The following is a 24,105-nucleotide window of genomic DNA, read 5'->3' on the forward strand; positions in this document are numbered from 1 at the left end:
TTTTTTTGTATCTGGCTTCACCTATTGGGATATCCTGTGTACCCGGCTGGGTTTTGTAACGCTGGCCGCCGGCCCCGCGGTGGCAGGGTGTGGCTGGGGCTGGATTCCTCTGCTGCTTTTAAGACTTGTTTGCCTTGTTTTTCAGTCAAAATGCAGCACTTTGGAGGTTAAATAAAAATGCCAGATTCTAAATTTTGTGCCAAATCTGTGACTTTCAAACGAAAATGATGACCAATTAACCGTTATAACTGAAAACCTTATATATAACATTTTCTGTGCAATGGAACAAATAGCACGTTTCCTTCTATGCAACTTCATACGCTAGCCTGCATACCTCACTTTTTTCGTAAAGGCAGTTGTACAACTGCATCTTTTAGTATTTATTTAACTTTGCAGTGGAAATTACTGGTAATCAGAAATATTCATCCTCTATCGAGCATTCCCCTCCTCGTGCGCTGCAGCACTCTGCTGTCACGCGGGCGGGCTTGCAGGTGTCAGGAGTGCGAGGTGGTGGGGCCAGAAGGAGGCCGTGGCACCGCTCAGCTACCAGATGTGACCTCGGCAAAGGCGAGAAGGGCGAGAGGAGTCTGTTGTGTAATTCTCACAGGTAGCTCTGCCACGCAGCATAGAGCGCCTTTATTCCCGCTTTCTATCAAGTGGAGTGCCTTGAGGTGTCAGTATAGGAAATAGATTCCCTACCACCACCACCCTTCTATGCATTTGTGGGTCAGGGGGAAATGAGGCTGTATATAGAAATGCATGCTATAAAATACCATTCTGGAGTTCATATAAAACCCAGTATTTGTATGTGTGTATGTTACATGTAGGCACATGCCTAGCTCTAACTTTGAGATGAAGTATTTCATGTTTCCATGTCTTTGGGAGATGTGCGGGGAGGATCTTTATCTTAAGCGTTGTTCTGCGTTCTCAGCCCTCAGTATCAGAAGAGTCATAGTCTGTACCTTCTTCAGTTAACGTCAACTTCATACCTTTGAAATTAATTGTAACAGAATTCACTGTTGTTCTTTGTCTTGTATCATGGTTTCTCACCACTAAGAATTACTATTTCTGATGTGATAAGCTCTCTATATTTGGGGTTTTTTTAAACATCCATTACATTGTTGTAAAAGAGCCTGTAATGCAAGGCTGCTATGAAGAATAGGCTGTATGACTTAGTGGGCGAGAAACACTATTGTGAACAAGACATTCTAAGAGCTTAAGTAGAAGTCTTCAAAGTCTTGATTAATAAATATCAAGCACTTATACTTCCTGGGATTTTTTTGATTTGTTTTTTTTTTTTTTTTAATGTTCTTTATTCCTTTTAGTTTGAAGAAATATTTCTTGTGTGATTAATTGTAGAAATTATTCATTGTGGGAATTAGTAACTTGTTAGATTTGACCGCTGCACACAGGGAATTGGGATGTGTATGAAAGGGGGAAATGAGAGGGACAGAATGATAGTGGCAGTTTTAATGATAAAAGTGTTAAATATTTTCTGCAGGAAATAGCTGGAGTCTGTATTTTGTTAAGGTACCCAAACATTTTTTCATTTAGTTTATTATTGTAGCATATGGGGCTATTGTGTAGTGCACATTGGGGTTGTAGCCTGTCATATTTTTTGTCCTTGCTACGCTTCTGTCCCTGGTGAGAAGATAAACAAGATGTTTTTTAGGATTTTGTTCTTCAAAGCACAGCTTTGTTTTAGTTAAAGCTTTCTTGTGTAAACATTAGTGTACGTATTTACCTGCTTGGATTGCCTTGAAGCGTATTCTTCATGATTAAAATAGAGTTAGCAAGCCGAAGTTGGGACTCCCTTTGGGATTTTCCCCTTACCCCCACGTCTAAATTTCACATATCATACTAACTCTTGTATCAACATGAGGAGAGACAGGCAGAACTGAATTCCTAGCTCTCACTTAGCTTCGGTCATGCTACTTACCTGGCTTGGCAGGCAGCACCCAACCGCTTTGGTACCAACTGTTTACACATCAAACATATTACAATATGTGTATATGAAAGACTTGCTAAAAGGGTTTCAGGTAGACAGTTTCCCAGGGCTTGGGTGGCAGAGTGGATAGGTGTGGTGGCGTGTTTTGAGCAAAAGCCTGCAATTCTTGTAATACAAATTCTTGGAAGCGTTCACTTGTTAGTCTCAAATAACCCCCAAGGTAACTCTGCCTTTGGTTCTTGTTGTAGAGCATACCACTGTCTCTGTATTCTTGAAAATGCCGTTTTCTGACTATCTTTGTACAAACTGAGTGATTTCTTCCCCATGCCTCTTGTGTTTATCCTTTCTCCTAGCGCAAAGGCTGCAACTCAGTTGTAGAACTGTGGACTCAAGATTTTAGCATTCTTGTCATTGCCAAAAGTTACAAGGATTTTTGAAGACTTTTAGCTACAGGTGTTCCACTGCTCTTCCTCCTGTGCAGTTTAACAGATGTCTGATGTGCCTTTTGGAACAAATCCTCTCATACATCTATGCCTCAGAGTGGTAGCGACTGTCTTCATATGCCACCGTTCCTTAGCAATAAGGAGACCTCACCTAGTTGAAACATCTTGCATGTACAAAGGGAACACATTTTTCTTTGAAGTGCCTTGTTCAGCTACGTCAGTATCATTTTACGCTCATACGTTCCAACTCTCACCAGAAAGTTCATCCTTCTAGGAGATGAGAGGAAAGTCAGCATGTCTATTTAGAATTTCCTCCAAGCTGACTTCAGTACAAAAACTGCTAGGAACCCAACTCATCAAATGCTTTTGATAATGTGGGTGGCTCTGTGTGTTACAGGGTTTTTTCAAATTCCTTGACTGTTCTCAAGGAAATAGTTAATTCAAAGTGGGATTGAGGACTAATATCCCGTTAAGTTACCAAGTGATGCACTTTGTGTTTGGGTTAGTTAAGTCCTTTCCTCTTTGTTGAGAAAAGTAATAAAAAATATGCACACAATGAAATGATGGGCATGGGAGTTTTTGTGTGTTGTGGGGGTTTTTTAACATTAACAAAATGGATATTCCATGTAAAAAATATTGAGCTCCCATGGTCTAGAAGTGCATACATAATCGGTAGCAAAATCTGCAAGGGCAGCTTGTCAACACTAGCAGCTGATCAAAAACCTTGTATGATTTTGGACACTACACATGACAATATTGACACTGACATAGCTAACAGGCATAAATACTTTTATCACATTTCATACAATTTAATTTATTCAGATAGCCTGTGCAGAGGCTAAGCTTATTTTTGGATGTGTTATTTTATGTAATTACTGCATTTCAAATAAATTTTGCTTTGCTTTCAGAAAGGTCATTGGCTAACATCTCAGTTTATATCTCTGTAAGCTTGAGTTTACAAAATCCCTGTGCTTAGAGGACAACGACTTAAAAACTTGACTAGGAAGGAGAAGTTTTCTCCTTTAAAAAAATAGCAGAAAGCCCTAAACCAAAGTTAGGTGCTTATAAAGGCTGTAAAGAGCAATTTGCCTTGGAACACCGGCTAATAGTAAAAGTAGTACAAATGCAGGTTGGGGGTGGGGCAGTTTACCCTCTACAGGTTCAGAGTTACCACAGTTACATGCTGCCAATAATACTGGCTTCCTTCGAGTTATCTTCAGAGGTATTTTGATTTCCATAACTCACAGTAATATATTTAAAAAAAAAAAAAACAAACACCCAAAAAACCTCCAAAACCTGAAAAACACAGGCTTACAGAGATGAGAACAAAGGAAGAAATCCACTCTCTATCTCCATTATTTCCTTTCTATGAATGGAAAGGCTTCTGTGTTTGAAGTAGTTCTTTTTTGAATAGACTAGTGATTCTGTAGGTTTTGGTTTGACTTCATACTGTGTATTTGCATACCAAAATCCAAATGTAGATGACATTTGTCACCGTTGTTGTCTGACTTCTTCGCTGTCTTGGAATAAGCATACAGATGCAATGCCAGATTCCATACAGGTTTTCAGAAGTACTAATCTTTAAAATAGCATTTTTCATTTTTTTCCCCCTCGAATTACTACTCACACCAAGCTTGTTGAGAAACAGTACTGTGTGAAAATTGGTAAAATTTCAGGAATCCAGGTGATGAGCAGCATGGTAGAAATGCATGAGGTTAGTGTAAGGCTTCACTGAGACAGAGACATGCTGTTTTCGCCTTTTCAGCTTTGCTTTCATTGCCTTACACCAATGTATTTTCTGTTGTCTTCTGTCTCCCTTTCTGTTCTCCAGCTGCCTGTGGCGAATTGTACCACCTCTCTGTCAATAATTGCTACTTTCTCATTCCTTGCTACTGCTCTCCTAGACTCCTTTTTGCCATACCATTAGTGCTTTCCGGCAGGATGATCAAAGTGCACGTTCTGAGGCTTACCTTTTTCATGCTCCTTGGAGTCTCAAGGAAACAGTATCTGCTTGTGGGTGTTGGCTCCAAAACCAGGAGTGTGGAACTCAGGCTCTGACAGAAGGAGCCTGCTGGGTCTCAACTAAAGGGGCTGGTTATTGCCATTATTTTATTCCATCCTTTTCCTTCAGGTTCCTTTTCAACTTCTGCCACTGTTTCCTTGGACTCCACAGATCTTTTCTTGACTTTTCATTGACCTGGGCTGCTTTGCTGTCTACCTTTGGCTTCAAGCGTTGGAAGTAGTAAATGAAGGAAGACTGATGGAAACACGTTTAACATAGTCTGCTGCTTGTCATCCACTGCTCTAAAAAAACAACTTCACTTTTTCTTGGGCTAGGTAAAATGCTTACAATGCACGTCTTGCACGCTGTTCTAGGAGTTCCAAGTACCAGATGAATTCCAGGGCTGGAGCTGGCTACCACAGTACCATGATGTTACACATTTGTGAAACCAAAATTACATTCATCTCTTTAATTGTAATGCTGAATTGAAATCTCTTGTTTAGGCTCTTGTCCAACACTGCACTGTCTTGCTTTTCAGGTTTCTCTTTCCCATTAGATGTTGTTCTTTAACCTTTCTCGACTATGCTAGTTCTCATGTTTACGAATGTTCTTAATTTATAATTTTGAATGTTCTCTGTTCATACTAGCTTTTTAGCGTTGATGTTGCTGCTATAACCATGGATATTTGCAAATCAGGTGTGTTTTAATGTGTTCTTGTGCTGCTTCTGAACTTTTTAGTGAAGTGAAAGTGAAGACTGAATTACTGTCTGAGGCTCATAGAAGGTATTTGCCATTGTTTTTTCTTCTTTTTGTAACCAAAAAAACCCAAAATCACCTTCCACCAAAATACTTCAAAGCTCATACATACATGGGCAATGTATGTATGAAATCTGCATGTGAGGCTTTGTCTCCACTTTATCATTGATGTTCTTTGAAACTGTGCTTTTGATGTTCAGCTTCTCATAATGCCACCGTGCTTTATTTCATCTGTTCATATTCAGCAGAATTTTGATTGTAGCAGAATTAGTTATAGCTTTTAAGTAAAAAGGCTTTATTTATTCTTTATTACACCTTGCTCAGATAATTTCACCAAATGTTCAGCCAACACATTATTACTGTTAGTCAGAATGTAAATTAGAGGCTGACGCACTTGCCTCATCAGCTTACAAATTAAGCAGTTAATCCATTTTGGTGTGATATTCCCCCATGGGGTTTGTGTTGCTGACTCACATATGCTCAATATCTTCTCCTTTTAACAACAAGCAGCAGTGCAAATGAAGCTTGCTCCCAGCTGAGCGTTCACTGGTCACGGCATTCCAAATCCATCAGTCAGTATATCCTCCTGATAGATATTCTTGTCTTATTGCTCCTGGTTACCTCTTCCCTGAGCATTGGTTGAATACAAAACAGACAATTACATATGCATACTTAAAAGCTAATAATGAAGACAGTGCTACAGGATTATTCCTTATGTTACTGAAGGGGTAAACTGAACATGGAAATTCTGCTTGTTCTAAATATTTAGTACAATATTTTTATTAAAGAGCAGATATTTCTATAATGTCTGTTCAGAGAAGTTTCAATATTACATTGGGTTTTAAGAAAAGAATTTTACAGTTTAAATCCTAAGGTAAGCTTGAGGGGAAGGAGGACAATTTGGTAGGTGAACAGAAGTTTAAACCATTTTTGATGTCACAGAAATCCCACTTATGGTTTTGTCTGTTTATACAGTGATTAAAATAAGTAGAAACAAGATTTTGTCCCTAACCTTTACTATAATCTTTAGTAATTTTATTTCTATTGTATTTTGAGGCAAAGACCACCATTTTATAGTGCAAACCTCCATGTACTTATTTTAAACAAAAAAAAAGTAGTTTTGAATTGTCTTTGACATATCTGTGCAATTTTTCCTTTATTTGTTTTTTTAATGAAAAATTTGTAATGGCCTTTGCCTTTGGACAAAGTTCTATAAAACTGATTGATCTAAAATTTGATAGTAAGAGTGAGGCCTCACCCACGTTATATAGCTAACCATTAAACTTTGCCTTTTAATGTTGATTGTTGTCTGTGTCCTTATTTAATCTTGAATTCTGTTAACAAAATCTTGAATGTGGCATAGCCTAACAGGGAGAGCCAAACCTCCCCCTTTCCTCAGTGATAAAAATATTAGATTTCTTTTGCTGTGGCTTTAGCAATCTTAGCAAAATGGGAGTCCAGACAGGCTTTATCAAGCATCATATTAGCTGTAATTAAGGTCAGGGCGTAGGCTTGGTTTTGGTTGGTTTTTTTTTTTTTTTTTTAAACAAATCGTCAGTTCCTCAAGACCCTTGTAGGCATCCTGCTAGTTCCTTAGTATCTACATAACATTATGGAAGTAAATAAAGGAACTCAAAACTCAAAACACTAGGGAAAATGAGTAACTGTGTTGGTTTTCAGCAATGAAAGTGTTTAATCAGTTGGCTTGTTGATCCTGTCCATTGTTATTAAAACCCTTCAGTGCCATGCTTGGTTGCCAATTAAAGTCACTTTAATTTTTGTACCTGCTGCTGTCTAAATTAAAATCTGGATGTAATTTGCAACGCTTCTCTACAAGGCGTAGCTTTGAGCTCTTCAGTTGACAGTGCGTTCAACCTCTTCCTTTTTTCCTTCCCTCTCCCCTCCCTGTATCTCTGCTGTGCTTTAGAAATATCATCCATTTCTTAACCCACTTCTGAAAATGGACAAATCTGGCTCCGTGCAAAGTAACTGGCAGAATGTTGTTGTCAAATCCTCCTGCTGTTTCTTAGTCCAGAAAAATAATCCTGCATTGCTTCAGTCTGTGACAGGAAGGGAAAAAGCAAGGGACAATGGAATTGTGAATTCCTGTAGATATCCAGGGGATGCAGAAGCAATATTGATGTAGGCAACAAGTAATACAGGGAGAAAGTGAAGTTTCTGCTGTTGTTTTGATGATGGGAAGTTACGTTATTCTCATGCTTACTGTTGATGTGTACAGCTAGATGAGGAATCTCTCTCTATCTCCCCTATTCCCTGGTAGTAAAGAAACCCCACAACATGTGGCACAAAGAATACCCTTTTAGAGGGATTGGAAATACATAATTTTCAGTTTGCTCAAGCAATGCTATTTTTCTGTGTGAAGTTTGCATTTGGGAATATAATGTTTAGAATCCTCGTGCAGCTAAATTGCAACACCTGGATAAAAATAAGCCAGGTAGGAAAATCATGGAGTCAGCCTAGGTATCTGGAGAAACTTTCAAAGTAAACACTGAAGAGAGTTACTTTGACATCCTCCTGCCTCAAGGTGTGACCAAAGCCTGATTTTGAAATCAATTATGTGTTGATAGTTGAAGAGACAGTGACGTAGTAACAGTATTACTTTTGCTGGCTCATGAAGTTCAGCTTTGAATTGTCTTCAGTTAAATAGTAATTCCTGCGTGCATATAAACATGCACACACTGTTTTCTGGTAACCGTCAAATCTTTATGAAGCAATTCTGAATTTGAAAATGCATATGAAAACTGTAAGTGGATTTTTTTTTTTTTTTTAAACTCATCCATCTCTTCTTGTTTGCAGACTTTTAGATCTCAAAACATCTCATGTTTTCTCAGTGGACTTAGCTAAAGGATTTCTCTCCTAATCTGTATGAAATAAGAGCTTTTTTTTTTTTTCCTTTTTAGTAGTAAGAAGAAATGAATTGGGGATGTTCCTCAAAATCTGAGATTGGCCAAAGAGAAGCAAAGGGGAGGACAGAATGCATGCAGAGATAAGGAAGAGGACAGTGAGAGGAGCATAGAAGTGTATTTTATTTCTCTGTAATCTAGAAGCTGGATAATGCTTACTTTTGTTCTGTAATGTTTTTTATCTCCAGTGTGCACACATCTTATTTTCATTGATCACTTTGCTAGGAGTCCTGCATGGTCAGGGATGTAACTGTCCATTTTACCACAGTTAAAACGAAGCATGTCTTCCACTTTAATCTTATTGAATAGTAAGAAGAATCAAGTACCATGAAATATGTATCTTGAGAAGACTGGGTAGGTTACTGTCCTCAAAATCGAGACCTCTAAACTTATAAAATATGTTAAGTGAAAACCTACGTACAAAAGTGTTCACCTGATTATGCAAATGGACAGGCATTGTGTGTTACAATATTAATTGTGAATTATAAGTTATAATATGCCAGAAGTGTATTATTCATGCCTTCTTGAGAAGAATGGTGTTGCAATATGCTTTTTGTGACTGCCTTAATGTATCTCCGTAGAAAAGCAAAAATCTTCCTATTTTTCTCTTACAACATGCTGGCAGTGTTTCCCCTCTGACCTTGAAAATGTAATGTCAGGTACAAACAACAGAAGTAATGGAGACATTTGCTCCAGCCCAGTTTGTTAATCTACCAAAAGCAATTATCTATTCATGTTTTGTTTGGGCTACACTGGCCTCTCTTCTTGCTGTGTCCATGTAGCCAGGTTCCAGCCTGGTGAACCAAGGAAGAAATGCATGTTCAAAACTCCTGCAAGCTAGCTTACAATTTTAGTGCCGTAGCAGAGAAAATTGCACATGCCAATAGTTTTTTCTGAAAGTCCTGAGCTCTTAGAGTTTAGAGCTTCATCTTCCCTTATCCCTTCACACATGGGGACTTGGCCATCATCTTAACTTTCTGAAAACAGAAGGGATGATTAGGAGACAGAATTAGTATGTCTTCTCTCTGTTACCACCACACAGTTCAGTCTGTTGCGTTCTATGCATCTATTTCCTTCTGTTCCCAGAGGCTGATATTTCTGCACAACCTTGTGATGGCTGCTGTTACTTCAAACTCTCCAATGTTACACATGCTGCATTTTCACCAAAGCCAAGTATTGCTACAAGCTTTCAAAGGGAAGCTAGTTCAAAGTCTCAGCTGTCAAAATCCCTCTTGTTCTGGGAGTCTTCTTTCTTGCTTGGAGAACATACTAGAGGAATATACTTCACTTTGAAAAGTAGAGGTGTAATTCCTATTCTAGTCAATGGAGCCTGGACAGAAATTTCAGCTGACGTGCTGCTAGGTGTTTCACTTAGTCTGAGCTGAATTGCTCTCCAAGCTTCATTGACTAAAATGTATTTAGTCCTCACCTTCATAGCTTTGGGTGGGAATGTTGCCCAGAGTGAAGAGGTAAATGAATGGTCAGGGAACACCAGTTAAAAATCTAGGCTACTTTTGACTGAAAGTTTTTTTTTTTTTCTCTATGCACAGTGTTTTCTATGCTTTTGTGAATTTAAGAACAGTGGAATTTTTTTGAAATACTGTTGCTAGTTCTTTTCAGAGACAAGATGTGAGGCTAGATGCATCTTTGGTCTGACAATATATTCATGTATTACTGGGACAATTTGTTGCTGATAAACTTGGAAATGGTGGGTATTGATATGTCCAGACAGGAAAACAAGAATAATGTAAATGATAGCTTTGAGGGGTTTTAGTAGATGTAAGAATCAAGACTGACTCATATCTTTTTATCTGCCCTAAGGCCTCTTTTTGCAAATCTGCAGGTGAAACAATACTCTTCATACATAAAATGGTATTTGTACTGTTGCAGAATATTAATATCTTATAATTCTTGATTCTGTTCAGTAGTTGATTAATGGGAGCAGATCTGGTAGATCTAAACAGAATCAACACTCTTCTGCAGAATTTATGATCTCGTGGATTTGGGCGGGTAAATTTCAAGATTTTTTGTGTTTGCCACTGTTGTCTATGGCTTTATAAATCAAACCTAATCTATCCCTAATCCCTACTTTTTCTACAGTTGAAATCTACAGAGGTGCTTATGTTGGATCACATTGGAGAGAAAATATTGATAAGCACTTCAACAGGAAATAGGTTTCTAAAGGAAATTCCTTGGTCTGAAACAGAACTTTGCTCACTTTCAGAACATGCTGCAAGTTTAGTTCTGTAAGAGAAATCTTGTGAGGAGAAAGGAAATACCATTCATTAATGTGAAGAGAAAGCAGAGATGTTAATATTTTAGTGCTATATGTTCATTGGTCAACAGTTGCAGGTTTGAAGGACAGCAGAGTTGAGGGTGGTACAGAGAAGAGCAATTAAAGTGATCAGAGTGATGGAGCAACTACCTTGAGGAGAGACTGAGAAAGCTGGGACTCCTGAAGTAGTGGAAAAGGCTGGGGGGCTGTGGCTATTTATAAAAGCATGAAGGTAGCGGATAGGTTGGATGCAATAGTTGTTCACCAGAATTCATGAGATTTGAACTAGTAGGCGTTCACTGTAACTATTAGTTAAAATAGATCAAGTATTTCTTTAAGTAGCAGGTAGTCAACTGCTACTGTAGAGTATCAGCAGGTTTGAAAAGGTATTAGACAAATTCATATGCCACGAGCCCATAAATAAATAGTGACAAGAACAACTGAGGCTGTATCTCCAACATCCTTGCTCTTATCAGTGTGGATTCTGAGGAATTACAAGATTGAGGAAAAGAACCGGGCTTGTGTGCTTTTCCTAAATGGCGTCTTCTGTTACTACCATTAGACAAAATGTGGGTCTGATGCAGAAAATAATTTCTTATATTTGCTGTTTCCTGGTTTGTTTGGTTTACTCTTCATTTGTAAAGAGTCACTTTTCCCATGCAAATCACACTGATTTATTTTTATATGAGCTATCCCGAACTAACTATAGACATCATTTCTTATTTCTTTCATGTTTTACAGTGAATAACCCTATACCTTCCAACTTGAAGTCAGAAGCTAAAAAGGCAGCTAAAATATTACGAGAATTCACAGAAATAACTTCCAGAAATGGACCTGATAAAATCATACCTCGTGAGTAAAGAAAATGTTTCGATTCAGCTAAAACCTCCAGTGCTCCCCTGGTTTGAAAGCCTGCTCTCTTTACCAATTCCGTCTGTTTTCACTGACCATAACTTAGGGAGGAATGAAGATCTAGGGTACCATAACTTTTGTGAAAATATTTTGGAGTAAAGGGGTTCAGTTCAATGTATTCTAGGCAGACATTACTTACTGAGAGATGTTTTACATGTTTCCAACCATAGGGTATCTGCACAGGAAGGCTTCTCTCTGGGGTGGATGGACTGTCTCATGCTCACCCTATGAATGTCTGTTCTTAAGGGAGAACCTGGAATAGTAGCTCTAGTTCTTGAATATCTGTGTTTATCAGAATTAGGTAGGTGAAAATAAGTTGAAGGAAAGAGATCAGGGTACATTTCTCCTTTGATACAGATTAAGCACTCTTGTTTGCTTCTGTCCTCTTTATTTTTGCAGTTGTTATTCTGTGTTTCTCCTAGTGTCTTTCTTCATCTGGTGTTGCTGGTTGTGGCTTTGAATTTATAACTATTATGTTCCAGAAGGCCTGTAATAAGACTTGCAGGATGATGACATTTTATTTGCCACAAACACTGTCTGATGATATAAGCTGATTATGCTGCTGTGTGTTGCTGTGATTTAAAGTCAGACTCCTCTCCTCCAAAAATCTGTAGAGACATGAATGTCAACTATTTACTGCCTCGTTATCTTGCTAAGGGTACTCACACACAATGTTCATGGCAATAAGTAAACTAATTCTGTATGAGCTAACTGGGATGGGTGAAGCAGTTGTGGCAGCGTAGAGATCGGCGCAGGCTAATATAACCTGTGACTAGCTTTGTGGTTGACTGTGGAGTGGAGGTGTCATTATTAGTTCAGCTTTATTACAGTTTTCTTTAAGCTTTTGCTTCAATTATTTGACTCTTATGTGTTCAAAATTGTTATTTTCCCCTTCTCTTTGAACTACTCTTATAAGATCTTGAATAAATGATTTTGCTGTTTCAGCCCATGTAATAGCTAAAGCCAAAGGCCTTGCAGTTTTGTCTGTTATCAAAGCTGGATTTTTGGTGACCGCTCGAGGCGGAAGTGGAATTGTATTAGCTCGTCTTCCTAATGGAAGTAAGTGGATATTTTCCTTTTGTACTTCATGGGAGAATTAAAAGGAAAAAAAAAAATTTTTCTCTTCATTATTTCTTTTCATAGCATAAAACACGAGATGTGTGAGGAGTCAAGCCAGCAGGTGACAATGTTTGGTTTGAAAGTTGTCTTCAAAATTTTGTGCCTTCATTGGACCAGATTTAAATAATGCTTTCAGTATCTTTGTAGAAAAGTCTGAAATAGAAAAGCCTATAGTTTAACATTAATCAGAATAATGAATTATATCCAGTCATGGACAGCTGTACGATAAATAATTTGTAACAAAGATTTGTTTAAATGAGGGTTTGTATTTCTTACATTCCTACCAGTGGGATAAATCAGTATAATTATGTGATTGCATTCTGGTGGTTGTGAACATAGTTTTAAGTAGAGAACTTGTTAGCATTTTTGAGCTCTAATACTAAAATTAGTATTTCTTATAACGTGTTAAAACTTCTGTAAATTTGTCTTGTTTTGCATGACAGCCTGGTCTGCTCCTTCTGCAATAGGAATTGCTGGCCTTGGTGGTGGATTTGAAATTGGAATTGAGGTATAATTTCGCATTTGAAATAACTTGTTGGTAACTTTTTTTGCAAGAAATTAAAATGCATTGACAAAGATCTAAATGTTGGTGAGATAGTAGGATCCATTTTTCTGTGTAAAAAAGCTATTATAAATTCATTTATACAAGACAAACAAAATACGGGTTTTTGATCAGTCTAATTGCTTGGAGAGATTTAAAGGAAGAGAAGTGGCATAACAGCTATTTCTTTGATTTCTCACTTCTAGCAGACTCAATTTTTCCTTTACAGAAAACTTCCAGTCAGTGTTCACATATAAGCCAACTGGAGTTAATTAAAAGTATCCTATACTTAATACTGTATCAAATGCTTTGTTAAAGAGCACAGGGACTCTCATCTGGCAAGAAACGGTGAAAGGAATTGAAGGTGGAGTAAAATGGAGCCTGGCTAATGCTACTGTGCTTCATGCATTCCCCACTCAAACTTGTGATTACTGACTTCACCTTTCAGTTTCGGAGTACCAAAACTGATGGTGCCTCCTCTGAAGAAATGCTGCAGAAAATAAGCCAGTTTCCAACCACCAGAAACACTTGAGTAAGGGACTCTCAACATGTCCAGAGAAATCCTGTTGATCTGAGCCCTGACAGCTCTCTGCCTCTGCTTCCTGTCACTTCTTCCTCACAGCTCCCTCACCCTTGTTTGTTTCCATCTTTCTTCCTCTTTCCCACCCTAGCCTCCAGTCTTGTCCTTCTCTTTTCTTTCTGTTTAGCTTCTGTTCTACCAATTCTCAAAGAAAAATCAAAGTAACAGTATGCTGCCAACAAGATCTCTTGCTATGGGCATTCTGCTCTTCAGAAGAATACATGCATAGCTGATCGGGGTGGTACGTGGCAGCCCCTGGTGTGTCTCCTACAACTAGCCAGCTATCCCTGTCCTGACAGCCAGTCAGCCAGCACTTGCATAATGAGCAACGGATCAATATTTTATTGTATCCTCATTGTCCACTGTGTGATCTCAGGCATTATTACTGTGCACTTTTTAAAGGATGCTGTGGATACAAAATGATTTTTGTAAGGGTTTTTGTGAGGGTTTTTCTTTGGTTTTCATGGGTACAGGATCTGAATGCATTACAAAACATTGAGTTTGAGCCCCAGGACTTGGGGTTGGGATTTTTGCTTTTATGACAATGAAACAGACTCTTCAGATGCTTTGATTATTCTATGAAACTTTTCCTTTAATCATCTCCATCTGATATTTTAGGTAGTATAACGATTTGCTATTGGTACTTAGTCAAATAATTTCAATACAGAAACTATTTCCGAGAGGGTGTTTTTTCTGCGTAATATTGTGCCCTTCATTTGAAATTTTATTCAGCTTACAAAATACCATCTCTTTACTGGCATTATTATAACACAATCTTATTTACTTCTTCTAGAGAAGAGATGCTATTCGGAAAGACCTAAGTGGCTTAGGAGCCCAGAGTCCAATTTCAGCATTCTTTTAGTCATATATAAACTTAAAACTTGTAGAAATCAGTTGAATTTTATTCCTGTAGGAGAGATTATAGTTGACATAGTTGTAGTGGTACTGATGGGTGGTTTTAAACAACAAGAAGGAAATCACAGACTTCAGAAGTCATAGTATTTGCATGTTTTTCCAAGTGAAACAACTTGGTACCTCAAATTAAAGACCAATTTTAAAATTCATGTAAATGCTTTCCTTGAAGGTTTTCTCACTGTGGATTCATTTAGCTTCAGCTGTCGATTCATCCTCTTAATGGGTAAGAGGAGGTAGCAGCATCCTGAATGACATTCTCTCTCCATTCCTGGATGATTCAGAAACTACTCATGTCAGCCATCTTTTGTTTGGGATGGGGTGGAGATTACCAGGGGGCTAATAACACAGGCCTCTTTTACGCTGTGTGTAATACTTCTGGGCGAGCCTTGTTTTACAAATAATCTGGTATTTCCTTTTGTATTCTCTGCTGTCACTATTTGGAATTTGGGGTAAGTTGAAAGTTTTTTCTGAACCTGGCTTTCAGTCAAGTCCATCAGATGAAAGATCAGGCACTAGTCCCTGGGCACATCTGTTTAAAAAATAATCCATCACAGTAAGCTACAAAAGTGTAATCTACTCTGTTGAACAGGCTGGTACTGCTGCAGGTTTTTTTGGTTTTTTTAGTACTTGCAGTGTGTTTACTGAACTTTCAGGTAGAGTGATCTTTATAGGATCATGCTTATGTTTGAAATACTTTTTCCTTCTTTAAAATGCTTCATAGTTTGGGAAAAGAGTTGTAGGAGACTTCTGTTGAAATTTGTTAAATTGAAGAGAGTTATATTTTTACAGTATTGATGGTAATAGGTATCAACTTAAATAGTAGTAAAAGTTCTTCGATACATGCATTTTGTTTCACTATCCAGGCAAATAAAGTCTTTCAAAAATAGTGATTTTCTTTTTTTTTTTTATTTTGCATTTGAGTCTTTCAAAAATACTTTGTTAGCTCTCCAGTATTTGGTTTAATAGTTTCTTGAAGAAATTGGCTACATCTCATATATTCAAGACTTAAAAAAATAAATATTAATTCATGTATATACACACACTTAGATATATATTAAACCCCTAATTTTCGATCAAGAAAATAAAATTTTGTCAATAATGGGAAAACCTGTGTTCTTTTTATTGTTGCTTATTCTTTGGACAGACAAATAAGTAATTTTTGTTTACTAAGTTCTGTCTTGCTGTTATTAATTCAGTTATGGAAGGATCAGAATGATTTTCTTAATCTGAAAATGCCTTCATAATTGTTTGCAAAAGCCATAGAAAATAAAAAATTGTAAATTGGGAAATTTTGAATTAAAATAGCGTTTCTGTTACAGCTGTTGTCTGAAACATACTACCATATCTGCACTTGAAAAAAATCAGTCAAATTTGTTTAAAAATGTAAGTGAAAGGACTCTTAGTTTCTAAATATCTTGCAGAAAAAGTATCAACTTTGTTATGAAAACTGTTTCAGAAGAATACTTTGCAAGAAAGGAAGTAATTCTCTGAGAGATTCTCGCTTGAATTAAAACCTTGATAAATCTGGAGCTAGTTTTCATTTGGGGAAGGGAATATCTTTGATGCTCCCACCTGTTTTCCTGCAAAACATAAGATTCTTCTCCCATGCCATTCTAACTTTCTTCTTAAAAAGTATAGTACTTTTATTTGATATTTTATAGGTTTCGGACTTAGTGATAATATTGAATCATGAAAGAGCAGTAGAAGCTTTTGCCAAAGGAGGGAATCTTACACTTGGAGGAAATCTTACTGTGGCAATTGGACCTCTGGGGAGGTAAGTAAAATACTTTCCTAATATGGGGTAAAATTAAATATGGAAGATAGTTTTTAAAGCTATTTATAAACATTCACATGACTTTTTTTGATATATTACAAAACAACCTGTGCAACATATATATTGACTGGACCATATTGTTCTTGTAGTGTTATACCTTTTCAGTCACTTGTTGCTTTTTTTTTTTTGCTTTTTTTTCTTTCCTGATAAAGGCATTTATGGGTAGAAGGAAGGTGTTCTGATGCTTATTCTCTTTTTGCAGGAGACTGCTTGGCTGGGTTCAATAAAGAGCACAGGTGCTACTGTGCCTGACTGAACTATTATTTTCATTGACCTATGGGCATGTGCTTTCTGTCACCACAGATCTGGCTGACAATAAATAAAAAATACACCAAATAATTACTTTTAAACCCTAAGTGGTTAAGCCAGCTTGCTTTGAAGGATGAGATTATATAATCACAGAATAATTTAATTTGGAAGGCACCTTAGGAGATCTCTAGTCCAATCTTCTGCTCAAAGCAAGGTCTGTTATGACTTAGATCAGGTTGCTCAGGCCTTTATTCTAGTTGGGTCTTGAAAACCTCCAAAGGTGGAGACACCTCAGGCTCTCTGGGCAATCTGCTCTAATGCTCAGCTGTCCTCGTTGTGAAAAGTTTTGTCTTGCATCCAATCAAAACCTTTCTTGTTTCAGTTTATGTCCATAGCTTCTTGTCCTTCCACCATGCACTGCTGTAAAGAGCGTGGCTTCATGTTCTTGATTGCCTCTTCATAGATACTTTAGGCTGCTGTTAGGTCCCCCCTAAGTCTTCTCTTCTCCAGGCTAACCAAGCCCAGTTGCCTCACTCTTCTCATGGGACGTACGCCTCCTTACACCTTTGTTTTTAGGAAGTTTTTACTGATGTTTCATAATCTTTTCTGAAAAAATAAAAGGATAAGATGATACCTGTTCCACAGATGAGAGAGATCTGTGGATCAGGGGAGGGCAGTGGATGTCATCTGCCTTGCAAGGCGTTCAGTATGCTTTCCTGCAACATCCCTGTGGCCTAGGTGTCACGGTGGGTCATACTAGCAAATAAGTGAAAACCGGATCATCAGGCTTGAAGAATAGTGGTAAATTATTCATGTTGTACTCAGAGGCCAGGTTCCTGTGGAATTCTTCAGGAGACTCTTCAGGGACCTCTCCTGCTTGATATTTTTATCAGTGACTGGGAGGAGCTGATGTAAAATAGGCTTTTCAAATTTGTGGATGACACCGAATCAGAGGGTACAGCCAATACACTTCAGAAAAGGGCCGCCATTCAGAGTGATGGACCTAGAGGGTGTAGAGGAAAGATGCAACAGGAAACCTCATGAAATTAAACAAGGACAAATGCCAAGTACTGCACCCTTTGTTGGTTGAACCCTCTGCAGTTAAGTAGGCAGGGCCTGCCAGGCTGGGCAGCTGCCCTACTGAGAATGTGTGGGGATCCCAGTAGACAGTAGGCCGAGTCAGCAGTGTATCCTGACAGCAAAGGCAGCGAACAGCGTAGGGGGCTGCATGAACAGAGCTGCAACCAGTAGATAAGGGAAGTGATTGTTCCCCTTTACTTGCCACTTCATAGACTGTTCCTAGAATATTGTGCCCAGTTTTGGCCCTGCAGTACAAGAAAGATGTTTATGAACTTGAGTGCGTCCAGCGGAGAGCTACCAAGATGGCCAGGGACATGGAGCACATGAACTAGGAGACTGGGAGAGCTCGGCATATTTAACCTGGAGGAGAGAAGACCTTGACATCTTGTAAGAGCCTGCATTCCCAATCAAGAAGACAGACCCCAACTCTTTACTGAGGTGTATGGCAAGATAGTGAGAGGTGGCAGTTGTAAATTGAAACAAGGAAGATTCTGACTGGATATGAGAAAAAAATTTTCAATATTAGTATAATTGAGCATTGACACAGGTTGCTCAGATTGTCTCTGGAATCTGTCTCCATGGAAGTCTTCAAAAACTGGCTAGACAAAGCCCAGAGCAACCTGATCTCAATTCGATATTGTACCCGCTTTGAGCAGGAGGTTGGACTGGCTGACTACCTGAGGTATCTTCAAACCTAAAATATTCTGTGATCCTGTGTAGGACAAACATTGTAATCTTCCAGTTCTATTGAGGTCTGATAAGTCCTTACTTGAAATATTTTATGCTGTTTTGGGCCCCATAAAATCAAGGAAGATTTGGATATATTGGATAGGTTCCAAGTCACCACAAATGTAATCAGATTGTTTTTAAACACGATTAAAACATGGGTTAATCATTTTCAGACTGCTGAATGCAAGAGAAGGTCTAACATGGAGCATTCAGATGGGGGAACATTGTTCTGTGCTTCAGAGGAAACCTTATCAAAGAAATTAATTACTTTGTACTAGGTCCTGTCTGAAATAAGAACTGAAAATGGATTTCAAGTCTGACCGAGCTGAATATATTCAATAGAGTTTGTAAGAACAGAGAGAAGTGAAACTCTTGCTGGCTTTTGGTAGGACTAAAATAAAAAGACAATTGCTGTTCACGTTGCAAAGCCATATTGAAGAATATCAACCAAAACTTTTTTCTTCTAGAAACTTAGAAGGGGATGTTGCCCTGAGAAGCTCTGCTGCTGTCTATACATACTGCAAATCTCGAGGACTGTTTGCAGGTGTATCTCTGGAAGGAACCTGTTTAATTGAAAGGAAAGAAACAAATCGCAAGTAAGTTCTTTTCAAGTCTAGATGATTCAATGAAGGCATAGTGACAAAATGAACTAGGACACATTAAAATTGGAAAAAGAGTTTGTTGTGAGAACATACTGTGATGAGTTTAGAGTTTCTTGAAGGGCAACAGTGTCTTCAATTTAGACATCATGCAATGGTATTGAGAAGATGCTAAATGTGTAAAGATTATATATCTGTGGTGGGTTGACCTTGGCTAGCTGCCAGATGCCCACCAAGCTGCTCTATCACTCCCCCTCCTTAACAGGATGGGAGGAGAAAAAACACAATGAAAAGCTCGTGTGTCAAGATAAGGACAGGGAGATCGCTTACCAATTACTGTCAGGGGCAAAACAGACTCAGCTTGGGGAAATTAGTTTAATTTATTGCCAGTTAATAAGAGAGTAGGATAATGAGAAATAAGAACAAATCTAAAAAACACCTTCCCCTCACCCCTTCCATCTTTCTGCGCTCAACTTCACTCCCAACTTCTCTATCTTCTCCACCTGAATGGCACAGGAGGGTGGGCAATGGGAATTGTGGTCAGTTCATAAAGTTTTGTCTCTGCCACTCCTTCCTCCTCATGCTGTTCCCCTGCTCCAGTGTGGGGTCCCTCTCCCTCGAGTTCCTACATGAACTTCTTCAATGTGGGTCCTTCCCCCAGGCTGCAGTTCTTAAAGAACTGCTCTAGCATGGGTCCCTTCCACAGGGTGCAGTCCTTCAGGAACAGACTGCTCCAGCATAGGTCCCCCATGGGTTCACAAGTCCTGCCAGCAAACCTGCTCCAGTGTGGGCTTCTCCCAATGGGCCACAGGTCCTGCCAGGAGCTCTTCACGGGGTCACAGCCTCCTTCAGGGCACCTCCACCTGCTCTGGCGTGGGGTCCTCCGTGGACTGCAGGTGGATATCTGCCACTGTGGACCTCCATGGGCTGCAGGGGGACAACCTGTATCACCATGGTCTTCACCACAGACTGCAGGGGAATCTCTGCTCCAGTGCCTGAAGCACCTCCTCCCCCTCCTTCTTCACTGACCTTGGTGTCTGCAGAGTTGTTTCAAATATTCTCACTTCTCTCTCCCAGTTGCTGTTGCGCAGCTCTTTTTACCCTTTCTTAAATATGGGCTCAGCTTTGGCCAGCGGTGGGTCCGTCTTGGAGACAGCTGGAACTGGCTCTGTCTGACATGGGGCAGCTTCTGGCATCTTCTCACAGAAGCCACCCCTGCAGCACCATCCCCTACCAAAACCTGGCAATGTAAACCCAGTATAATATCATAGAAGATAGCTATTGAGGTATTTACTGCTTAATGAGAAATATTTTTTTAGGCCACTTGAAACCAAAAAAATCTGGTTTAGAGCATCACTGAATTTGAGAAAATACCCCGCTTATGAAATGCTGCTTCCTTTGTGCAGCCTGTTAAGCTTAAAATCCAAGGAACCGCTGAGTGTCTTGCACTTGTATGTTCTGTGTTTGTGAAAACTTTGATTCTGCTAATATCAGCAAAGACTAATGCTGATTTTAAGGACAGTATGTCGGTAACTTTCAGCTATCTCCATTCATAAAATTGAGGTTCCAGTGCTTCCATTAAGGAGTTTTACTACATCATTAAGGAATCTATTACAATGTTTTGCAAAAGTAGTGTGTGATTGCTGTGTGATTGGCTTTCAAATGGTCTAGCTGATGCATTCTGCATGACCAGGAACAGAATATTACTGGTGAAGAACATTTTGAAATAAGGTGGTAGGTAGGCATTCAAGTTTGCTGCAATTACTTCTCATTCAAAATTTAAAGCATTGAACTAGTTCTGTCATTTCTCAATAGATGATCAGTAGGAGAAACGTGGGGCCGGGGAGGGATGAGGATGGGTTCATCTAGATATTGAAATGTTATGGTGATCAAATACCTGGCATCTTTTCTTTTGTATCAGGTTTTATGGGCAGGATATTCGGGCTAGTGCCATCTTGCTTGGTGATGTGCCTTTTCCTGCTCAAGCAGAAGATCTTTATGAAACTCTAGCATCCTTCACTGAAGTATATGAAAATGAAGAGCAAAAAAATAATCCAGGAAAAGCTGTAAGGGAACAAAGAAGGGTTTGTGTACCTCTTTTTCACATAGGCTTTATCTGTTCCTGAACTGTTTCTAGTCAGTGGCAATGTTGATGTTCATGTGGCATTCTTAAGTTCTCTATTGGATGCTTAAAGGCGTAACACATTGCAGATACTGCATGTAAGACATTCCTTCAGGTATTGCCCTGGTAGGCTCTTGTCATGGTTTAACCCCAGCTGGCAATTAAGCCCCACACAACTGCTCGCTCACACCTCCCCAGTGGGATGGGGGAGAGAATCAGAACAGTAAAAGTGAGAAAACTCGTGGGTTGACATAAGGACAGTTTAATAGGTAAAGTAAAAGTCACTCATGCAAGCAAAGCAAAACAAGGAATTCATTCATTACTTCCTATCGGCAGGCAGGTGTTCAGCCATCTCCAGGAAAGCAAGGCTCCATCATGCGTAGTGGTGACTTGGGAAGACAAGCGCCATCACTCTGAATGCTCCCTCCTTTCCTTCTTCTTCCCCCAGCTTTATATGTTGAGCATGACGTCATATGGTATGGAATATCTCTTTGGTCAGTTGGGGTCAGCTGTCCTGGCTATGCTCCCTCCCAGCTTATGTACCGAGCACGGGAAGCTAAAAAGTCCTTGGCTAGTGTAAGCACTGCTCAGCAGTAACTAAAACATCCCTGTATCATCAACACTGTTTTCAGCGCAAATCCAAAACACAGCCCCATACTAGCTACTATGAAGAAAATTAACTCTATCCCAGCCAAAACCAGCACAGCTCTTCTGGACAAGAATGTTGCTGGTTTTGCTTTGCATCCTCCAGAATAACAAAATATATCCTTGTTCTTATAATAGCATAATCAGAGGTGGTGATTAGAAAAGTTTGTTCAACTATTCCTAATCAAGTTAATCTGTAAATAATGATCATACCAGGTTTGATGTGGATACTCTTCGTTCTTCTACTTTTTCTGTCTTCCATTCAAATGATCACATTTACAATACAATATTGAGAACTGTAGAAGATGTTTTCTTGTAGATGTTGATGTTACTGATAGACAATCGTTTACTTTCATCTTTGTTAAATCCATGTTGAATTACTTTACAGTCAGGTGTATGTCACTAATTCTTTAGTGTGCTTCTTGAATTCATACAGTTTCAGTGGAGAAAGAGTGATTTTTTTTTTTTTCAGTGTAACTTGACATACCTCCAGGCTCTGAAGTTACAATCCACTTCCAGGTGTGATGCATTTTTTTAAAAAAAATTTGTGCATTTTAGGTAAATGACCCACCTGCTAGACCATCATCGAGACCAGAGCCACCTAAACCCACTATTAGGCCAACACCACCAGGTTAGAAAACATTTTAGTAATGATTAATTTATTCTCTATATAAAATTAGAGCATTAAATCTAATGAATGTTATGCAATTATTATAGTAGTAGCTTTCTCTACAAAAATATTTTGTTAATACTCTTCCTTGGGCAAACACTGAAAGCATGTTGGGATAGTGCCATGAGCAATAAAGGGTAAAGGTTTTGTTTGTTTGTTTTATGTTAACAAACCTCTTTCTCTGACAGATTTGCTATAGAAGTAGTGTTTGCATAGTTAACAGAAGCATGTAATATTTCAAAGGAAGCATTCATGTTTATTGGATACATAGAAGCCTCATGGTACAATGAAACTTCTTAGTAAGAACAATGCTACTAGAAACTGCTAGTCCTACTTGTAGAAACTTCTGGTTTGTAGAAAACTAAAATTTCTCTTTTAGGTTGTCATTATCTTTTAATAGGTGGAGGTCTTACAGTAGAGTAGAAGAGGCAGAGTTTTGGCTCCATAACAGTTTATCTACCAAAGTGTGCTGATTTAAAGTGAGGCTTTACTGTGCAGCTCCTATTGTTAACTTGATTTATTTCTCTGGACAAGGATATAAGGCAAAGTCCTTATTTCTTTCTTCTGTACTGCTCCTTGGATAACTGCAATCATTTTATAACTATTGTTATTAGAAAAGCAGTATATGAAATATAACAATATATGTTAGTATATCATATAACTTGCTACTTAATTTTCTCTTTCAGCTAAAAAGAATACAAACAAACTTTACCCTGAACTTCCAAATGATTATGCCTCTGTGGGTAAGTACTAAGCTTACACATATTTTATTAATGCAGTGTGGAATCCGAGAAGTCCTAAAAGTACTTTGGAAGACATCTAACAATACCTGGCTATACGTATTTTTCTTTATTGTCCATGTGTTAAAATGAGATTCAGGTCTTGTATGCTCTCCTGAAAATATTTCATAAATGTGAATCTTATTCCCTGCCTTTACATTCCAACAACAATGTTCTTTTTCTGAACAGCAAAAGTTCTTTTGCTTTATTCAGTGAGCTTGAAAAATGCACTGAAAGTAGTAAAACTGTTTTACATTACCACCTAATTGAAGTGAAAAAGAAAGCTGATATAACAAGCTTGTGTCCAAGTCCTTATGCAAGGTACTATAACTCCAGTTTTAATTAAAAAGTGCTTCCACAGGTCATATCTGATTATGCTGGCATAAACGCAGATTTCCATTGCAGTTATACTCCTTGAGGTTTTTGTATTGAGTTGAGATAACTCTGCATTATACTAAAAAGATACTACTTGTATGTTGTTCTATTCTGATTCTCTTAAGCTTAAAGCAGTTTCAGCTCTAACAGGAGAATCTTACTCTGTAGTATTTGCAATGTAACTCTTGAACTGTGGGGACCATCATCTGGAAACTTGTGATCTGTTAGGAAAAATTCTATTATCAAAGTGATTATGTTCGTTTGACTGCTATAGTGTTCTGTCCCACCAGGAGTCTCATCTTTCACAGCCAAGACCAAGGCATTCTGTATTACATATATATGTGTATAAATGTATGAATATGTATGCACATTTTCACATATTGCGTGCACCACTTAAAACCAAAATGAAACAAAAGATGTCTTTTTTACTTTTGAAAATGGAGCTAAAATCAAGCTTGATAATAGATCACAGTGACAAGTCTATTTCAGGCAGAGTATTTAACACAGTATTTAAACTCTGTTGTCTGAAGGCCAAAATCATGATTGTATTTTTCATTTCTTGGTTCATGTAACTAGAGATTTTCACTATAAATTAAGATAAATTGTAT

The 24,105-nt window shown here is 38.4% G+C and overlaps 1 protein-coding gene across 1 annotated transcript in view; it reads left to right on the top strand.

The window, feature by feature from the left end:
* Nucleotides 1-396: 396 nt before the first annotated feature.
* Nucleotides 397-24,105, top strand: part of SH3YL1 (SH3 and SYLF domain containing 1) — a gene marked incomplete at its 5' end in the record, with an annotated part of 49,892 nt that continues 26,183 nt past the window's right edge. Inside the window, 9 exons of the mRNA XM_009582381.1 lie at nt 397-594; nt 11,090-11,200; nt 12,206-12,319; nt 12,823-12,887; nt 16,077-16,189; nt 18,775-18,903; nt 20,828-20,972; nt 22,232-22,304; nt 23,030-23,086. Of these exons, the coding sequence (XP_009580676.1) occupies nt 397-594; nt 11,090-11,200; nt 12,206-12,319; nt 12,823-12,887; nt 16,077-16,189; nt 18,775-18,903; nt 20,828-20,972; nt 22,232-22,304; nt 23,030-23,086 (1,005 nt within the window). The remainder of the gene's footprint in view (nt 595-11,089; nt 11,201-12,205; nt 12,320-12,822; nt 12,888-16,076; nt 16,190-18,774; nt 18,904-20,827; nt 20,973-22,231; nt 22,305-23,029; nt 23,087-24,105) is intronic.

Source organism: Fulmarus glacialis, unplaced genomic scaffold, assembly GCF_000690835.1.
Source record: "Fulmarus glacialis isolate BGI_N327 unplaced genomic scaffold, ASM69083v1 scaffold11427, whole genome shotgun sequence".
NCBI classification, from domain to species: Eukaryota; Metazoa; Chordata; class Aves; order Procellariiformes; family Procellariidae; genus Fulmarus; species Fulmarus glacialis.